Source organism: Anas acuta, chromosome 20 (genome assembly GCF_963932015.1).
Source record: "Anas acuta chromosome 20, bAnaAcu1.1, whole genome shotgun sequence".
NCBI classification, from domain to species: Eukaryota; Metazoa; Chordata; class Aves; order Anseriformes; family Anatidae; genus Anas; species Anas acuta.
Window position 1 is genome coordinate 5,698,051 of NC_088998.1, and position 18,931 is coordinate 5,716,981.

The window sequence follows — 18,931 nt, forward strand, 5'->3', positions numbered from 1 at the left end:
TTCTGAAGATATACTTGCCGTTACAACCTGCAGTGTTTTCCCAGCTACATGTCTGAACTACAGACTTGGGTATTTCTAGATTTATAAACCTTATAAAGCAATAGAAGGTATTTGTTCCTCTGCTGGATTTGGGTAAAGGTGAGCATGTTTTACCCTCGAGGTAACCCTGAAAGTATAAGGAGCAACTCTGGGAGGAGCCCTAAGAGGGACTGTGGGGAAGCACTCAAGTAGTAGAGTCCAGGCCTGAAGCATCCCTGAAGTCCTTAACTCAAACCCTGGACTCTTCCCATTGTTCTGGCTCTCTGTGCACTGCAACTAGCAGCCAGAGCAGCCGTGGAGCACAGCTGCCACCCCGTGGCACGTTCCTGTGCCTGCTGCAGACTCACCAAGGGCAGTTTGCTCCTAGCTGGCTGGGTTTGTGCGCGTTCATCCATCGTGGACAATGGACGGAGATCAGGACACCTTCCACTGACGGCTGTCTTGTGCTGACTGAAGCGTAAACCATCCCTGCAGAAGCAGTCTCGGAGCTGGCAGAACGCCGGCACGGCTACAGCCGCACCAGCGCTCCTAGAACTGCACCAAGTAGCCAAATTTAGGCCGTACAGTCACCCTCAGTCCTAGCACCTGACATTGAAACATTCACACTCTCAACACAATTTTGCATTTTAGGACACCGCTCGCTTTCAGTGACTCTGCATTTAGAAGTGAGCGAAGGGAATTCTGCCCCCACCCGTTACTGTCACGCTGCCTCCACTGAGTCTCCAAACAAGATCTGAATAATAGATCTCAAACTTGGCTTAGAACGCATTTTCAGGATTTGTTCCCCACTTCATTTCATGCTTCCCAGGCTCCTAGAGTGAATTGCTGAGAGATGTGAGAGCTGCTTTATTCAGATTGGGTAGTTCAATACAACTTCACATTTCACTGTAGAAAGGATACAAAAACCTCTAGATACCTGAGTAGTTAAGTACAAAAATATAAACCACTCAAACTTCTCCAGTTCCAGTCCTCAAAAGCAAAACAAAACCAAACAACTTCAACCCTCTGCCCTCCCTATTTCTGAGGGTTTCTCTTTTCCTTCAAAGCAGCCATTCCATTGCACATTCGTATGCCCTCACTTCCTCCATCCATTCAGCAGTAGCTCTTCCACCTGCAGATCAGCATATCCAAATTGACCCTGGATGCTGAAGAGAGGCAAAGGCTTGATGGGAATAGTCTTTGCATCAACCTTGAATTACATTTCCAATAAAAAAAATAAAAATAGTGGTGATTGGGTAGCATACAAAAACAAATTTATCCAAAAGTCCACATCTCCATCGCCCCTTTCCACCAGCAGGAACCAGCTGAGAGATTAATAATTTGACATTCCAAAGCCTCTTAGAACAAGGCTGTTAACAGCACTCCTCAAAGTTTGCAAACACACATCTGAGACAGCCTCCTGCTGGATCTAAACAGGAATGACAGCACAAAACGGGCCGGTAACAGTCATTGCAGGATACGGCAGTCTTCAGGTTCAGTGGTAGTCATTGAGCTCCAGATCATACTCAGGGTACAGCTGCTTTGCAGTAACCCCTAGGATGACAGTTCAGGTGTACCCAAAGGCTTCCGTTGGGGGCACTTTTTGATGGGAGAAAGGGGCTCCGTACGCGTTTTCTGGGGTCCTATTTTAAATTTGTCTCAGTGTTCCGGTTAGGGTTACATTTAGGGTTGTTCAGAAAGAACGAAGACACAGAGTCCGGTTGCATGTGGGGCTGCATAAAGGCTCCCCTGGGGAGTTCAGGTGTACGCAAAGGCTTCTGTTGGGGCACTTTATGGGGTTATGGTTAGGGTTAAGGTTAGGGTTAGTGTTAGGGTTTAGGGTTAAGGTTAGGGTTAAGGTTAGGGGTTAGGGATAGGGTTAGGGTCACAGTTAGGGTTCAGGGTTAGGATTAGGGTTAGGGTTTAGGATTAGGGTTAGGGGATAGGCTTAGGGGAAACTTTAGAGTTACGTATAGGGTTGTTTGGAAAGAGCAAATGCACAGAATCCATGTGCATGTGCAATTACATAAAAGCTGCCCAAGGGAGTCCAGGTCTACCCAAAGGCTTCCATTGGGAGCATGTTTTGGTGGGAGAAAGGGGCTCCGTACATGTTTTCTAGGGTCCCACCTTGTTGAGGGATCGTTGAAACAGCAAAGATCCCATGACTTGCTGCAGCTGAGCAAACCAAGCTACCGGGACGACTGTGAGAAGTTCCCATGACAGTGTTCCCACATCGCCCGACCGAGGAATTTAGAAAAATATCATTGCCAGCAGCTGGCTTCAAGGATGGGATCTACGTGACTGCTAACCACAGGGGGCTGTTTTCTTGCAGGTGGGGCTGTTTTCGTGCAGTTGTTTGAGTGCTTTTGACCAATAATCTCGTGTGAGAGACTCCGAGCACAGACCCGAACAGAGATCGCGGGGAAACGCGGGAAAGTGACGTCTGATGGCGAAACGCGGGAAAGTGACGTATTCCGCTTTTACGCGGGAAAGTGACGTAGTGCGGCGAGACGCGGGAAATCCGGAGCCGAGTCGCGGCGTCCGTGGAAACGGCAAACGGGCGCCACCGTGTGGCGAGCTGGCGCATAGCACAGCGGGGAGATCGCCCCCCTGCAGGAGGCGGCTCTCCAGCTTCTCCCGGGTGTTTTCTCCAAGGCAGGTGTACCTTGCAATGCCAAAAAGACCAAATCCTTGGTGCTCTGGGCTCAGGAGGGTTTGCTGAAGAGAATCCCTCTAATGTTTGGCCCAGCTGAGTGGCAGCACATAGGGGATCGTTTATGGGATAACGCCATCTCCAGTGGGAAGCTGGATAAAGATGCATGTGGGACGTGGCACGCCATGATTAATGCACGGAAACCGAACAGCAGCTCGCTGTGGCGGTGGTGCAAGCCTTGTCAGTACCGTCTGGGACTGACAGACTGCTGAGTACAAAACCTGAGACCTCAGGAAGGCGGCTGGCACGATCCTTATCATCAGTTCCTGCACCCACTCTGGTTTGGGGCGTGACCTCTCCAATAAAGCAATCAGTAGCAGAAATAACTGAGGGACTATCGGAGCAGAGTGCTGATGGGGAGTGGGGGCTGCCCTCCTCACCCCCCACGCCGGAAAATCTTGATAAAGCTGCGCTGCCAGCATCGGTGCCGCTGCCAGGCAGCAAGAAATCCTCTCAGGATGCTTCGCCAACGAGAGGTGCAGCAGCAGCTTGCGAAAATCGACCTTCACTGCAGGAGTTGTCCTAAGAACTGCTAGTGAAATTCAAGAACTTAAAAATTACGGATTCAGAGGAGCTTCCTCTCTTGTCTGCCCCACCGGAGCTGACTCCCTCATTATCTATCTATATTTAACTATTTTAAATTTGTCGCAGTGTTCTGGTTAGGGTTACATTTAGGGTTGTTTGGAAAGTGCAAACACAGAGAGTCCAGTTGCATGTGGACTTGTGTAAAGGCTCCCCAGGGGAGTTCAGGTGTACCCAAAGGCTTCTGTTGGGAGCATGTTTTGATGGGAGAAATTGTTGCCTTAAACACGGAGATCAGAATTTAACGAGATTTTTTTTTTTTCTCTTGAACATAGGAATTAAAGAATGTTTCAGCTTGGTAACGTAAGGCTTGCTATTACAACGCGACAAAAGAGCTACAAAATTAACAGGTTAAAGGTAGCAGTACATTTCTAGAAATGATCCCCAAAACTCCAAACTCTTTTATGTATTTTATTAAATAGGACTCCTAACTAGTTGAAGCCACAGATTTTGCTGTGGGGGAAAAGAAAGTTAAATCCATGTTATTGAAACTGAATTCAGCAGTTTGGTAGGAAAAACACACTCAGCAACTTCGGTGTGAGATGAAAATCACTAACTTAGGGAATGAATTTGACTAGAAAGAATATCTTAGTTTATAAATACTGAATGTGACTGAATGACATTTAAATAGTTCCTGAAACACTGTATTTAATTTATAGGCAGAATATACTTATAAATAGTAGAATGACATACATTACAAAAATATATATTCCCTTAAACTTTTCTAACTCTTTAAATTATTTAATAAACTCTTTAATCCTTTAAACTCTTGGCTCATATATCATTAATAAATAATATATTTTTAAAACCATTTCCGTACTATTTAATGAATAACCAAAATGCATGTCTCAAAACTACAATGCCTTAAGAAATTATTGAGAAAAAGACAACTAATCCAGACAAAAAAAAAAAACACTTTCCTAAGTTTTCTTGTAACAACTGTAGTTACAGACAGAGAAACTGCATAATTCACCCAGTGCCTGCACTAAAAGGAAAACCATATCATATTTTACTTAAAAACTACTTTTGAAAAGAAACTAGCCTCTTTACGGATGAGAATCTCTGGCCTTACCAGTTAAACAGAGTGACAGTATATATAAAAAAGGAGCATAATATTATTCCAGCTGATAGCCAAAAAAATAAAATCAGTATAATATGTACTGGTAACACAGCAAAGATATTCTTCATTTGTTAATTTAACAAATGAAGAATTTTAGATGGTAAATTTAAACATATTTGTAAGGTAACTGTAAGGTAAACTATTTGTTTAGTTAAAGTGACTAAGTAAAAATCAGAAGTCGAAGAAAACGAAGTTCAAAACCTAACAGCATGTCACCAAGCCTGTACTTTTTTTTTTTTTTAAACAAACAAACAAACAAACAAACAAAAAAAAAACAAACAAAAAAACCCACAACAGTCAAAGATTCAAAGAATCCACCAGCAAGATTTCAATCAAGGCTACCAAACAATTCCAGTCAGACATTGCAATTAATTTGGGTATCTCGAAGACAATAGCTGAAAAAACACCAACAGATTTGAAAAAGTATACATACTGACCACAGAAATGGGCCTGAAAAGTTAACCTTTTTAACATTTAACACATGAAAATAAATAAGCAACCCTCTAGCACTCACTGCTGTTCCTCTGTTAGACTCTCGACAATGCCTTGGGTTTCCCGTAACGTCCCTTTCTTCTCCTGAAATGACAAATGAAGGGCAGAATTAATACAAACAGTTGTGACAATTTTACACATATTTTTCTGCAGGTGAAATAATTTATGGATGAAACTACCTCTCGAAGTGTAAATTTAGTGGCTCTTGTCACCTGTTTTCCACCTCTTTCCATAGCTGATGTGGCAACACCCACCTCTTTTCTTCCTTGCCTTAATTACTCCCCTTTTTATTCCTGAACCGAAACCAGTTCTGTGTGCCTTGCATCACCCTCACATAACCTGCGTCCTGAAATGGGGGGGTTAAAGTTACCCAATGCAGTTCCCCCGAGGCCTGCTGAGAAGGCAGCACTGTGCAGGCTTCAGCTGCAGCCTGCCACGAGCCCTGCCTCTGCACGTGGATTTGCTCAAGGCTACACAAGTTTGCAGCTCCTCATCCCTTCTGCACACTCTGTTTCTCTGGATTCTGCTGTATCCTCACTTCAGCACTTAATTTTGTTTACCTAACTTAGGTCAAAGATGTATTCTCCTTGTTTTTACTTTCTCACATTTCCCTGCTTTTGTGGGTTTAAGATACACCGAGCTGTTTGTTTAGGTGTTCAGAGCCCCAACACACTTATATTTATTTTTTAGCAATCCCGGTACAAATTGAAAATATCATTCTAAAGATGACACAGGCACATTTCACCACAGAGAAATCTACCTGAAAGTCTCTTTCTGCTTTTTATTTCGAAAACAAGGTTTCCAAATTTGCAGCTAAAATCACCTGGGGCTGTGCCATCAAACCAGGGCAAACTGCAGTTCTTGGAGGTCTGAAAAACCTCAGCCAAGCAACCAACCAACATATACGCTAATAAAGGAAAGGGTGGCAGAGGTGGTCTGTTCCTTCCTTTAAAAAAAAGCAGCTACACATCCAAACACGTTCCTAAAATAGCAGCAAAGAACTGCTTATCAAACACAAAGGTAGTCCTCGCGGTCCCCTGAGGATCCTTGAAGATTGCTTTTCCCGGAGCACAAAAAAATATAGTTGCTGTGATAGAAATAAAACGAGCACAGATTTATCTGAGAACTCTGGTGGTGCATTCGGGGTGCTGTAGGTTACCAGTAGCCACAATAAGGAGTTTGGCGACTTAACATCCAAATTAGATTTATGCTTTGAATGACAAAATAATTATGCATTAAAAACCAAAAACAGCTGTCATTTAAAAACTAACTTCCTTACTTTCTTGATTAGAGCTGAGTTCACGGCTCCGTGTGCATAATGCCATAGATACAGGATGAAATTAATTTCCTGGGAGAGCCAAAATCACGGGAGGAGGAGGCTTGTTCTGGGCACTCAACCAGTGCCTTGCAGCTGTCACTGGGGATGCCAAAAAAAGGGTCAGGGGGCACACAGCCTCTGCCTGCTCGGCAGTTGGCTGCCTCTTATAATCGGTATCAATAGGAAGGAAAAAAAAAACCCTCATCTGTGCCATTCTGGAGGCTGCAGCAGCTGTGCTCTGAGGATGCCACAGAGTCCCACATGGAGGACTTTCCCCCTAAGGCACAGTCTCACCTGCTGAACAATGCCTCCGAGGGAGGGAGGAACCCCTCGTGCTGCTAACGAGAGTGGCAAGTATAGGGAGACCACTTCTTGACCATAAATACCAGGAAACAAAACTGCTCTTAGGGGTTGGTAAGATTGCAAGCACCCTTCTCACCTCCAAGAATATGCATTTTTTTTTTTACACCTATATATTTTGTATGTTCAGAACTCTACCTTTTTTAAGAACATTCCCTTAGATAGTCACATCTTTTAGGATGTGGGTTCCGCCTCACAGTCCCGAGGAAAGCACAAGCTATGGGCACTGGGGATTACGGTGGCTGAGGACAGCAGGATGCAAGAAGCGAGAGCAGCAGATGAACTGAGATCCTGTTCCCAGGCTCAGCTGACACAAATGCAGTGACTGACTTTGCAGGAGACATCCTTCACTCAGAAGTGTTATCAGCAGAAGTTAATTGCATCTTTGGACTAAGAACAGGAGGGAAAAAACATGACACAAAACCCACTACTCACTAGTGATGATGAGAACAAACCATAGGAGCACTCTGGTTTCACGGTCCATGGTCAGAACCCCGTTTATTAAACATTATAAACGTATCAATGTACACCATTTCCTATATACAAATCAAGTTTATCAATTTTTAAAAAGTGCTGTTTGAAATTAGTTTTTTATTTAAAGCACAAGGTAATCGGAATTGCATCTTAACTGGAAGTGAATCAGTTCACGAGTAGTACTGAGCACACAGACACATTGACAGGGGCACACGACACCTCGTAAATCTTAAATGGTGATTTACTGAAACTTTTGAGGAGAAACATTCAGCTTATTTCATACAAACGGTACACAGTGCTTCCATCAGCTCTATTAAGCACAGTTTAATCCTTTTAAAGCAAGGTACTCTGAAAACTTCTATTTTAAAATACCAGCCTATTTACCTATTCCAAACAAAAGGCCTAAATCCTGCAACTGATTCAAGGCAGGCAAAAATATGTGCCCGTGTAGACTTAGTGCAGGCACGTGAGCTAAGTAAAAAACACTTTCCCAGGGTATCCTACCACAAAAATGAAATGCATACTCATCTCTTAAGCCAACCAACCAGCCTAAGGACTACAAAAAGGTGGCCAGACAGTAAGAAATGTCAAGTGACCACCACAGACGTGTTTAAAATGTAGCTGCACAACAGTACAAACACACAAAGGATGTTCTTTATTCCTCTACATGCCACGGTTACTTTTCCTACTCTATGCTATGCTGCAGTCTGCCAATATTCTGCAAATGCAATCACCTCTGGGGATACTAAGTGATACTGGATCCATTCTTGACTGCTTTTGCTCCGTTTTGCAGCATTAAGGCCAGCCTCCAGGAAGACTGCTGAAGTGATTAAGAGACCAAGTGACACTAAATGGTAGTTTGGCTGAGAGAAGGTCTGCAGAAGACTGGAGAATATTGAATCAATTCACAGGACAAGATGCAAGAACGAACTACTCAAAGGACTTCACCACACACAAATGAAAATGACCAGCCAACAGCTTAAATTCACCCCTTTCAGATTTTTCAGTGAAACCGGTGCGGGGACACTTTTATTGTGATATGAACGCACTACTTCAATGTCACTTAAAGTCAGTACAAAGAAAAAGACAGTAGTGAAAAATTGTTTTATTCCAGGTGCTGGAAAGAGAGGCAGAGAGAGCTCTATCAGTACGAAAGAACAGTGCTGAAAATATCCTTGGCGTTTACGTTAGGAACTTCCTACAGCAAACCTAGCTTTTTGCTCTATTGCACAAAAATTGTAAATGAAAAAAGTTCACCGAAATGTAACATTTCAGAAACCACTTTTGAAAAAGGAAAGTAAGGGCACTCGATCGAAGAAAGTTCATTCGGAAAAAATCAAACCCCACCTCTGGGTAACTGCAGGGCATCAGAGCTGGACTCGAGAGCAACGAGGAAACGGTTCCAGCCTTGCAGGCCCACGAGTACGAAAGTAGTGAAATCCACAGAAATCGTGTTGTCTAAGTAGACACGCTCCTTCACTTTCTTCCCCACTTCAATTGTGCTTTGAATCACCTGCTAGCAGGAGGTTTCCAGCATTCAAAAGGTACTTTCAGCGGCTGCTGAGATCGCCTTACACAGGCCGTGTGGACAGACTGACCCACTTTGTTTACCTGGATCCGCGTTTGGATCTTCACGGGTGGATCTCCGCACCCACAGCTGCACCGACGCCGACGGAATCCTGCTCAGCGAGCTCACCCAACAGTCCTCAGGGTGGGAGAGCTGAGACCCGCGCGTAAAACCACTACAAAGGATTGTCCTAAGGCAACTCGAATGTAAACAAATGTCAGATAGTCTGCTTCCGAAGCACAGCACTCGTATTAAATGCCGTGTTCTCCTAGGATCTCTCAACACATTGCCAAGTGTGTTCTGCGCGCAAACAGGTTTCCTTTCACTATATGATTAGAGGCCTCATAATTTAAAGCATGATCAGCCAGTATAATCTTATCTACAGCAACTACAGTATCCTGTAGTAATGTAAGCCCTAAAAATCATTATAAAAAATATTTCCTTAGAGCGCTTTAAATAATTTACAAAATTCTACAAAACCGAAGTATGTTTATCCGTGATATCCCTGTTAAATAGGTGCTTTTTTCACATTAGTGTGTGTATGATATACATATATCAGCCTCTCCCACCATCTCTCATGTCTCAAGTTTTATCAAGATAATTGTAACAAGTTATTTCCTAAAAATACTGTTACTGTGGGGAAAAAAAAAAAAGTGTACTTACATATGTGAAACTTTTACTTTCAAGAAGGAATCTGGGCAGTCCCCTGCGGGTACATCAGTAAGTTTTGCACAGTTTTTGTCTAGAACTTCCTGCCCTTGGTCCAGCTCACAATCAGCTCCCCTATTCTGCACGGCAGGCAGTTTTCCTTCCAGACTGGATCTGGATACCTGAATTTCTTCCTGCCTGTCACTGTCCTGGTGGAGAACTTCTTCCTCCTTAATGCACACGTGCACGCTGTTATCCACGTGTGCTCCTCCACTAGTTTTATCCGCTGTCACAGTTAGCTCCTGCAGCGGGCAACCTGAACTTGGGTCTGACACGCTGTCCTGCTGGCTATTCTCTGCACTACTGCACACATGTATGCTCTCCTGACACGTCCCTCCACTAATTTTACCAGCTTTTACTGCTGCCATACCGTGTTGTGGGAGAGGGGGATCTAAACTCGAATCTGCCCAGCTGTCTTTGAGGATACCTCCATCCTTCGTACGTATCTCTATGTTCTCAGCTTTGGATGTTCCTCTGCAAGCCTTATCTACTGTTACTGCTGCCACGCTCTGTTCCTGCGAGGGGAGATTCGAATGTGAATCTGAGTGGTCTCCTGCAGTGGCAGCCCTTTGGCAGCCCTCTGTGATATACAAAGGAGCAGCCTCCCGTCTTTCACAGCTTTCTGCTACATGGGGACCTGATGTTTCCACAGTGAGCTTCTGAGAAGAACTGGGTTCTTTTATTGCTGTCTCATTCTCCCTGCTAAATTCACCTTTTGGCTGGGAGGCTTCTCTTCCCTGCCTAAGTACGTCTGTATCCTGGGAATCTACCTCCATTCTTAATGCGCTGCTCTGGCTGAGCACCTGCTCTGCTTTTTGCTTTTTCATCAAAAGCATGGATTTCTTCCTTTCCCGAGCGTACTTGAGACCCGCGATAAATTTACTCGAAATTTTTAAGTGAAAGGTGTTCTTTCTTTTAGATCGAGATTTTGCATTAGCTACTTTGCGTACTTTACAACCTTCATTTTTGCCGTTTTTAGCTGCAAGTGTTTTCTGCACAGCTTCCTTATTAGGGACGTCCTTTTTACCTGTTGCATTTCCAGGTAACTCACCAGCAGCACCACCTTTAACCCCCCCTGTTCCTTGTTTAGCTTTTGACTGACCAGTAGTATGAAGATAAACATTCTCTGCCGAGGGAGCAGCTTTCTCACTGTCAAATAACATTGCACTTTTCCCTTCCATTCTCTGAGAGTTCTTCAACTCGTTGTTTTGCTGGGACACTTTAGTCTTTTTACTCTGACCCAGCAAGAGGCCAACCTCATTTTCACCTGGCTGTTGCTTTGCCTTTCCTTTATTAGCAGTTTGTTTGGTCACCCTCAATAGGTCTAGAGTTGCATCATCTTTTTGCGTCTCTGAATTGCTCGCAGAGTCCTTAGCCTTTTCTGCCAAAAATTTCCTAATTTCCTGTTCAATGCTGTCGTCGCTATCCACTGAACTGCTATCATCAGCGTCTGATACAGCTGTGAAAGTACATTTTTTATTCTTAGCTACCCGCAGGTTATTCTGGTTTGAAATTGGTTCGGGTTTATATCCTTTTTTAAGCTGTAAATCAAACTCTAAGTTCTTAATGGTTTCTGGCCTTTCATTTGAAAGTCTGACATTTACGTTGTCTGGAGGATTTCTGATTGCATTCTCTTTCACAGCTTTTCTAGATTTTGAGAGGCAACTTTTCAGTAGCACAGGATTTTTACATTTCCACTCATTTTGTTGGAGGCTGCTAAATTCATCCAGCAGCTGAGCGTCTGTCTCGGTAAACCTAACTCTCTTCTTGCACTGTGATTTCTGCTCCTTAGACTTCTTCTTTAATTTTCTTTTAGACCGTAAAAGGTCCTTGATAGCACTATCAAGGTCCTCATCACTATCCAGAGAACTGCTCTCATCAGCCGAACCGTCTCTGTCTTGAGTGTGGATGGTATTTTTCATATGCTTTCTCGCACCACTCTGAACCTGCAAAAAAGGATTTACAGAATCCAAGGCCACGCATTTGTCAGCGGATCCGCACAACTCAGAAGACATCAGCTGCTGCTGGGTAGTCTCGTTGCTGTCGAGCCTCCGAGCATCACAGAGTTCTTCAGGGCTGCTTAGGACACACCCCTCGTGGAGCAGAGGAGATTTTGAATAGGTATCCGGCTGGAAAAATCCCGTCCCCAGCTGTTCAGGTGCTTTTGATGCATCTTGTTTCACTATTCTGCCTTCCCTTTTAAGTCTCCTTTTACGACTCAGTGATAGCTTCAGTGTTTTGGGAAGAGAAGGCTCAAGAGTACCAGTGAGGCTGTTCTGATCAGATGGCAAAGGCATCTGGATCGAGCGTGACAGGCTGGGAGGCTTTGTTACGAGGCTTTCCGACTGAGCTTTCAGAGCCAAAAAAGCTCTGATTTCTTGCTCTATGCTATCATCACTGTCCACGAGGCTGTTGTCACTTTCACAAGGGGAGGATGAGAGAAGCTGGGGAGAAAAGAAGGAGTCCGTAGCGAGGGATCTGTTGTCACTTCCCATTTGGGATGGCATGATTGTTTTGGAAATATCGAGGATAGCTTCTGCACACATGAGTTCTGCAGATGTGTCTGCCCTGCAAGAGGCCTGCAGTGTGAGCTCACAAGCAGCAATCTTGTTCTCTGGAGGTACAAAGTGTCTGGCTTTTTTCAGTGGTTTAAACAGCTTGTTAAATTCATTGCTGGTGCTTTCTAACTCTGTCGACTTTGAATTAATCTCTTTTCTTTTGTTGCTGATAGGGTTTTTATGTTCTGGTGAGGCACTTTTTGTTGAGCTAATTGTCAGGCTTGCAGAAATGTTGGCTATCCCCTTGGCGTCAAATTGTTCCCTTTGCAAAAGGACTGAGCCTGTTGGGTGACCTCCCTCCTTCCTGATCTTCTCTAGCTGATAAAGCTGAATGGCTTCTTCAATGCCATCATCGCTACTTGAGTCGGAGGCGTGCATGCTCTCATTCAGAAGTGCTCCCCTCGTTTCCCAGTAATTAGCTCCACTTGCTTTATTTTGCTGCATTAACCAGGGCTGGCTGGCAGTGGCCATTTCTAGATAAGCGCGGTTCACTTGATTGAAATCACCGGGCTCTTCCTGGATTTTAGCCTTCAGACACTTGGACTGTGTGCTGGTTTTCCGTAGCTTGGGATGGTGTCTCAAGAGGAGCGCGTTACAATCTTGCTTCATAGCACCACAGTTTGTTTTGTTAGTTGGTTGTTTGTTGCTTTTTAGGACAGATCTCACCTGGGAATCTTTTTTATCCTCCCCGATTACACACTTGCTAATTTCTTGCTGCTTTTTCTCATTCAAGAACTGCACTATTTCAGCTTGTATGCTTTGTTCAAAGGAATCATCGCTGCTGATGCTTTGAGGGGAAGCGGGCTGTAGCCTTTTACCAAGTCCCAGCTGGTCAGACAGGTACTCTTCAGAGAGCATCTCTGCTTTAAATTTCACAGGTAGCAGGTCGCTAGACATTTTGTTCTGGGAGAACTGTCTCTTAAATCTTTTGTCTCTGCTTATATTTTCAGAACACTCTGCATTCCTCTGTAACGACTGGTCACTTTTGCTTTTTGCTTTCAAGTACTCTTGAATGGCTTCCTCTATACCTCGGTCAACAGAATCGTCGCTATCAGAGTCAAGCAAGAGAGTCTCAAATCCCACGTTCACTTCCACTTCAGTGTCGACTGACCCAGCAGGGCAACCACGCTCGGTATATTTAGGATGCTTCCGCAGCAACGTGCTGCTGGATGTGACCCTATTACCGGCGCCCTTTTCTCCCTTTTGTTTCTTCTGCATAACACAACCATACTCATTGTTCATACCCAGGGGAGACTCTTGACTTTGCAGGCTGTTTATGATCATCTGAACTTTTGCGCTTACAGAGGTTCTAGTGACGTTCCCTTCGGATTCAGAGAAGCAAACGGGGTATCTACAATTCCTGGCTGGCCCAAAGGACTCCCATTGTGTTTGAAGAGCTACCAAGGGAGAAGCATTCATAAGGAACATTCTAGCAGGCAACAGCAAAGTCCACGAAGGAGGCGTTTTTCAGACCGGTCTCTTTTCCATCCTATGATAAAAAAGAAGAAAATATTTTACTACATGGAACTTTTCAGAAGTTAGATATGTAATAATACTTGGTGGTCGAAACTGTAAACCCAGGACAGCTTTTATTAGTTCTGGCTGGGTATTAAACGCATGCAGCAGAGGAACTTCAGTAGCTCGAGGAGAAAGAAAGGGAACCTATTTCTTCCTGAAACATGCTATACTGTAATAACCCTGAGAGAGAAACCATTCTGACCTCACTGCAGGACAAAACCTTTTGGTAGACACAAACCTTCAGGAATTTGTGAGAGTAGTATTACATTATAAACCCCGAACAGAGCAAGGCCTGTTTAGAGGGACAGTGAAAAAAGTCAACAGAACGACTGACACCCCAAACAGAACTTCCATGCGGTCGCTCAAGGGCAGAAGGTTTCACCTGCAGCATCGTTTGGTGGGATGAAAACAACTCCTGGCTGGAACAAGACATACAGCAGCCCCCGTTAAAAAAAATAAAAAAATAAAATACAGCAGTGGGGCTCTCCTCTAAGCCCGATACACCATCTCCCCTGCAAACTCAGCCAGTTCCAATCTACCAGCCTAGAGATATGCTTTTACTTCTAAATTCTCTCCATCTTTACCCCTGTCCATTATTTCCTAGCTTTGGTTTCAAATTAATCAGTGGCAATAAATATTTTAGAGACCTTATTGGATTAAATAATATTTAATAATATTTTAAGCAGCTATCATTCTTAATATTTGAGCTAATATTTTAAAGAATGACTATGGTGATAACTCCTTAAAACTTATAGATGTATTTGCTACTAAGAAAAAGATAACAGTCAACCAGGGATGACAACGCTTTATCACTTTAAAAGAGCAGAGTGCTCCAACACAGATTGTAGTACAGCATGATAAATGCGTGTGTCAAAAGTATTCTGGGACCTGTGCTCAGGGACCAGTTTTATTGCCAACTTGTTGGGAGACTGGAATATTCTTGAAATCCTATTGACTGAGACAGAGTCACCCTGAACATGCCTCACACAATGTCCACAGGGTGGTTAGCTCTGAAAACACAGCTGGTAATGTTTTGCCTTTTCACTCTTTGATTCTCCACTGAAGAACATCTTAGCATTTTAGCACATTTTAACCAAACCTTTGGCTCTGGACATCCATTGCTGGTTTTCTATTCCTCAGCGTTAATCAGTTTCAAAACATCAATCTTGCAGAATTAAAATTGTAAGTGCAGCGATCAAGAACATTCTCGCCTGATGGTTGGTACTTGGAGCAAGCTGACACGCTGTTTAAATTCCACCTTTTCAGTCAACTGAAGATAGTTTAGATTTACTTCTGCTCTACGCTCGCCAATAAAATCCGAGCCCTCCCAGCCTTTCACATACAAAGCCGTGAGGTACCCTGGGAAGCGTCTCACAGAAGCAGCTCAGAAGCCTGCTGTGATGCAGGTCACAACTGAAACTTTTAGGAAAATGTGAATGAACAGAAAATTTCTAAAACAGTCTCCAACACATCCACTGGGGCAATGATAAATTAAAAACGGTTTTCGTTCTAATAAGCAGCAAAGCTTCAAACAGTCAGAAATTAGAACACCTAATTATCCCGAAGAAATGCAATTAACATACTTAAGATTCCAGCTTCATTTAAAAAAAAAAAAAAAAAAAAGCATATATTTCGTATCAACCTACTTCCACAGTTTCCAGAGAAGGGGCAGATGTCTTCATTATCCCACACTCGGATGGCTGTGGCACTACAAACATTACACAGCGTTGAGACTAACTTTCACACCGCCCCTTCGGGCCACGGCCAGCATCCTAGTGGCAGCTGCTGAAACTCAACTGTGCGCTGGTAAATCAAAGGGACGTGCGTTAATAACACCTGTGTTTATTTACCACCTCTGCTGCCGAAATATGACCGCCTTTGGAGAGAAAACACGATGGGTGTTGTGGTAATGCACCACGACGCTTGGGGCTAGGACGGGACGCCGAACCCCAGGCACAGCTGATGGGGACAACTTTGCGGCTCCCCAGCCGTGGCTGACGGGGACAACCTTGCTGCTCCTTCCTCACACAGCCGAAAACCCTCTTTTGGGTATAATTTGTGGAATCGCAGCCTGGTTTGGGCTGGGACAGCCCTCAGAGCACACCCAGTGCCACCCCCTGCTGTGGGTATGACCCCACCAGCCCAGACTGCCCAAATCTCCCCAGCCAGGGTCTCACCTCCCTCATAATTTCTCTGTGTCCCCCCCCAGCTCCGTGCCTCAGTTTCCCCTCTGGGAGCAGGAGATGGGGAAGGGTGGGAATGAGGGGGAGGCGAGGAGATGGCGGTGGGCCCGTCGCCCGCTGCCTGCTGGGGGGCTCTGCACCCACGGAGGGGACAAACTGGGGGTCGTGAGGGGGGGCCCTGCCCACCGTGAGGTGGCTTTGAGGCACACCCACGAAGGGTGTGTGGGGACACCCACAGAGGGGGTGTGAGGGGACACCCAGCGGGGGGGGGACGACACAACCACGAGGGGACGTGAAGAAGCCACGAAGCGGCCCCACAGCGCGAGGGGCACCCTTAGGGGTCCGGTACCCCCTGCTTAGCAGCCGGGGGACAGCACCGGGCACCCCCCGGGGCCGGCGGGGCGCCCCCTTCCCTCGCCGTGCCCGCCTCAGGCCGGGCCGAGCGGCGCCGCCATGGCTCCCCCTTCCCGCCTTCCGCCGCCCTCCGCCGGGCTCGGCCTCGGCTTCGGCCCCGCCGCCTCCTCCTTCTCCTCCTCCTCCTCCTCCTTTTCCTCCTTCTTCCTCCTCCCGACCCTCACCTGCTGCCTCCGCGGGGGTGACCGAGGCGGGGACGAAGCGGGGGACCAGGCAGCGGCGTCCCGGTGCTTGCTTCCCTTCCCCGGGGGCCGCTCGCAGCCTCTCGGTCGCGCCCCGTTCCCCGGCTTCCGAGCGGCCGCTGCCCGCCGAGCTCGGTGCAGGGGCGGGCGGTTCTTCCTTCCCTGCCCCCGGCCAGAGGGAGGCATGCGCCGCAGGGCTCCGCCGGGGAGGCGGGGGGCGGCCGGGCCGGGCCCTCGGTGGCCGCCGGTGCTCGCTGAGGGGGCGGCGGGGCAGCACCGGGCGGCACCGGGTCGGTTCGGCCCCGTTACCGGGGCTTAAAGAGAGGCACGGCCGGGCCCCTAGGAAGGAGGCTGCAGCCCTCATGGCTCCGCTGTAAGGGGAGGAGGACAAGGGGGCGGCCGGTTAGTCGTGGGTGCAGCCCCACGGTGGGGAATAGGCGAGGTGTGGGCTCCGTACCTCGCCCCCCCTCCCCTGGAAACACGCGTGTGGGGTGGGTGGGAGCGTGGCCCCGGCTGTGGAAATAATCCCCACGGGTTGCAATGTGCTGCCCGCAGGAGAACTCGCAGCATTTCCTTCGGGGAGCAAAGAGAACCAGGCTTAAAATGTCAGCAGAGCTATGCCAGCTGCTGGCCCAAACCTAAAGTTCGGGGTGTAACGGCTAAAGTGGTTATAAGAGCCAAAGCCTGCTTTATTTGTTTGTTTTCTTTCCAGAAACTTGCTGCTACGAGTACAGGTTACCCACCGGAAAACCCCTGTGCTTCCTGGGGTTACAGCCGTCCTGACCCACCCGACTGTGCCCTTGCTGCAGGGCCACATCCATGCCGACGGCGTTACGGATCCCAAAGCACCAGGGTCCTCCCTTATGGGACACCCGTTTCAACCTGCTCCTTCACTAGAAGCTTCAGGATCACTCATAGCCCTTGGTTTCTACATCCTCACAAGCACTTCCATTCTGACTTTCTGTTAAATAAATAAATTAACACTTTAACCACAGGTGCTGCCTGTTCTCATTTTGCCAGTGTGTTTTATAGTCGTGGTGCTTGAATACCTGTGATAGTACAGGGGAAACTGGTATCTTTTGGCTGGGTGTTGCTGAAATCAGTGGGGAAATGCTCAGGTGATGAAACATCAAGCGAACAGCAGTAGGGAACAGCAGGTACAAAGGGTCCCAGGATGAAGAGGGTGCCAGCTTGTGGCTGTGCAGACCAGACACTGTGCTCCCATCCCGCTGGGCTCCTCTGTGGTTAAAGGAATTATTCCCAGTGACCAAGAACCTGGCAGATGTCAGGGCCCGTTGCCCTTCATAGGTGTATCACACAATCATTTTCCCTATCCCTCTCCATTCAAAGCTCCAGGCTCTTTGCATGAGCATGGTGGCTGACACTGCCATTTCTGCTGTAGCTCTGACGGCACATCACAGCCCTGCAACTCAGGAGAAGTTTAACTTGGAGTTAGGGGGCAGTTTCCTGATGTGGTGTTACACATCGGTGAGAGTTAGCTCGGCTCCAAGGCAAATCCATTCTGTCTTTGCAGAAAGAGGTGTTGCTGGAGCTAATGATGCTCCCAGATTGAGCCTGCCCTGTCGCTGGTACAGGTGCAGGGTGGGTGCTGGATGCTGCAGCTCTTTGCTGCAAGGCTTCTCTGATGTTTTTGTTCTCAATCTGCAGCAATACATCACAGGATTTGGGGCTGACATATGCCATGTGCTGTGGAAGGTTTTCTATCCGCTTTCACCCTGAAGGTACTTCTTTTGGGGAGCATTTTCAGCCTGAGGCAGAAGGAATTGTGCTCTTTCCTAGACTCCAATCTCATATTCTAATCTTTTCTTAAAAAAATATATTATTATTTTTTCCCCAGGAGTTGCTTACCTACTGGACCAGGTCTGATCCTGCTTTTATTCAGGACACGAGACAGGACCATGTTTCAAGCAATCACGCACATTTATAGACTCAGCTTAATTTATCTCCTGCTCTTACAATAAATAAAACAGCTTTTTTTTTTTTTCTTTTTTTCTGGATATGCAATAAGCTTTTATATTCTGAAATGGCTCGCTTGAATGAAACTGCTGAAAACAGCACAGCCAGCATCTGTGTGCAGAAGAAAACAATGAACATGCTTTTCCTTAGCTGCAGAATTGCAGCCCGGAGGTGAGGAAACTTTGCTCTTTTCACCATGTTCCTCCTAATGCCACTCCAAAGGAAAGAAAGGGCTCTTGTATTCCTGTATCCTCCCAGGCCAAGTCAATTTGCATGTGAATGCACTTTAAAAATAAAATTGAAGTCAGAGCGATGGCCAGAAGCCTGATAAATGTGCTTGTGCACATGCAGTTGCTTGGAGGGGAGGGAGGCTGGCTGCTGCTGGAGAGCACTGCTGTCACTGGCGGGGGTGGCAGTTTATGGCCCCGCAGAACAAGTTGGCCTCCATGTGCATCCTTTCACTTGAAATAAAAACGAAGCCTCTCCCCGAGGTCCCATTAGGGATGATTTGTCTTCCTGATCCATGATCTTTGTGGAAATGAGAGCAGTGGTCCCCATCCGCGCGTCCCTGGTGGATGGATGACAAAGTCACAGGCACTAATTGGACCCCTTGTTAGGACGGCTGGGATGGCAGGGAAATGTTCATGTTTTCAAAATGAAACATCTTCCCTGACCTCAGGATCTGCTCATCCCATTTGCAGCTTATTGCAGGGGGTAGGAACAGGCTCTCATTAGAGGTGGCTCCGG

The 18,931-nt window shown here is 46.3% G+C and overlaps 1 protein-coding gene and 1 long non-coding RNA gene across 3 annotated transcripts; one reads left to right on the forward strand and one right to left on the reverse strand.

Moving 5' to 3' along the window:
• Nucleotides 1-7,069: 7,069 nt before the first annotated feature.
• On the reverse strand, nucleotides 7,070-16,331 carry PPP1R26 (protein phosphatase 1 regulatory subunit 26). Of its 2 annotated transcripts, XM_068656823.1 has the most exons (3): nucleotides 16,190-16,331; nucleotides 15,075-15,231; nucleotides 7,070-13,399 (listed from the first exon to the last, which is right to left on the reverse strand). In XM_068656823.1, exon 3 carries the CDS (start codon nucleotides 13,336-13,338, stop codon nucleotides 9,304-9,306), a length of 4,035 nt encoding a protein of 1,344 aa, XP_068512924.1. In that variant the 5' UTR covers nucleotides 13,339-13,399; nucleotides 15,075-15,231; nucleotides 16,190-16,331; the 3' UTR covers nucleotides 7,070-9,303. The 2 variants fall into 2 exon arrangements, with proteins under 2 accessions (XP_068512924.1, XP_068512925.1); XM_068656824.1 differs by lacking the exon at nucleotides 15,075-15,231.
• A 108-nt stretch (nucleotides 16,332-16,439) lies between these two features.
• LOC137842588 (uncharacterized) lies at nucleotides 16,440-17,196 on the forward strand. The gene is made up of 2 exons (XR_011089112.1): nucleotides 16,440-16,580; nucleotides 16,920-17,196. It is a non-coding gene; the product is annotated as an uncharacterized lncRNA (long non-coding RNA).
• Nucleotides 17,197-18,931: the final 1,735 nt, after the last annotated feature.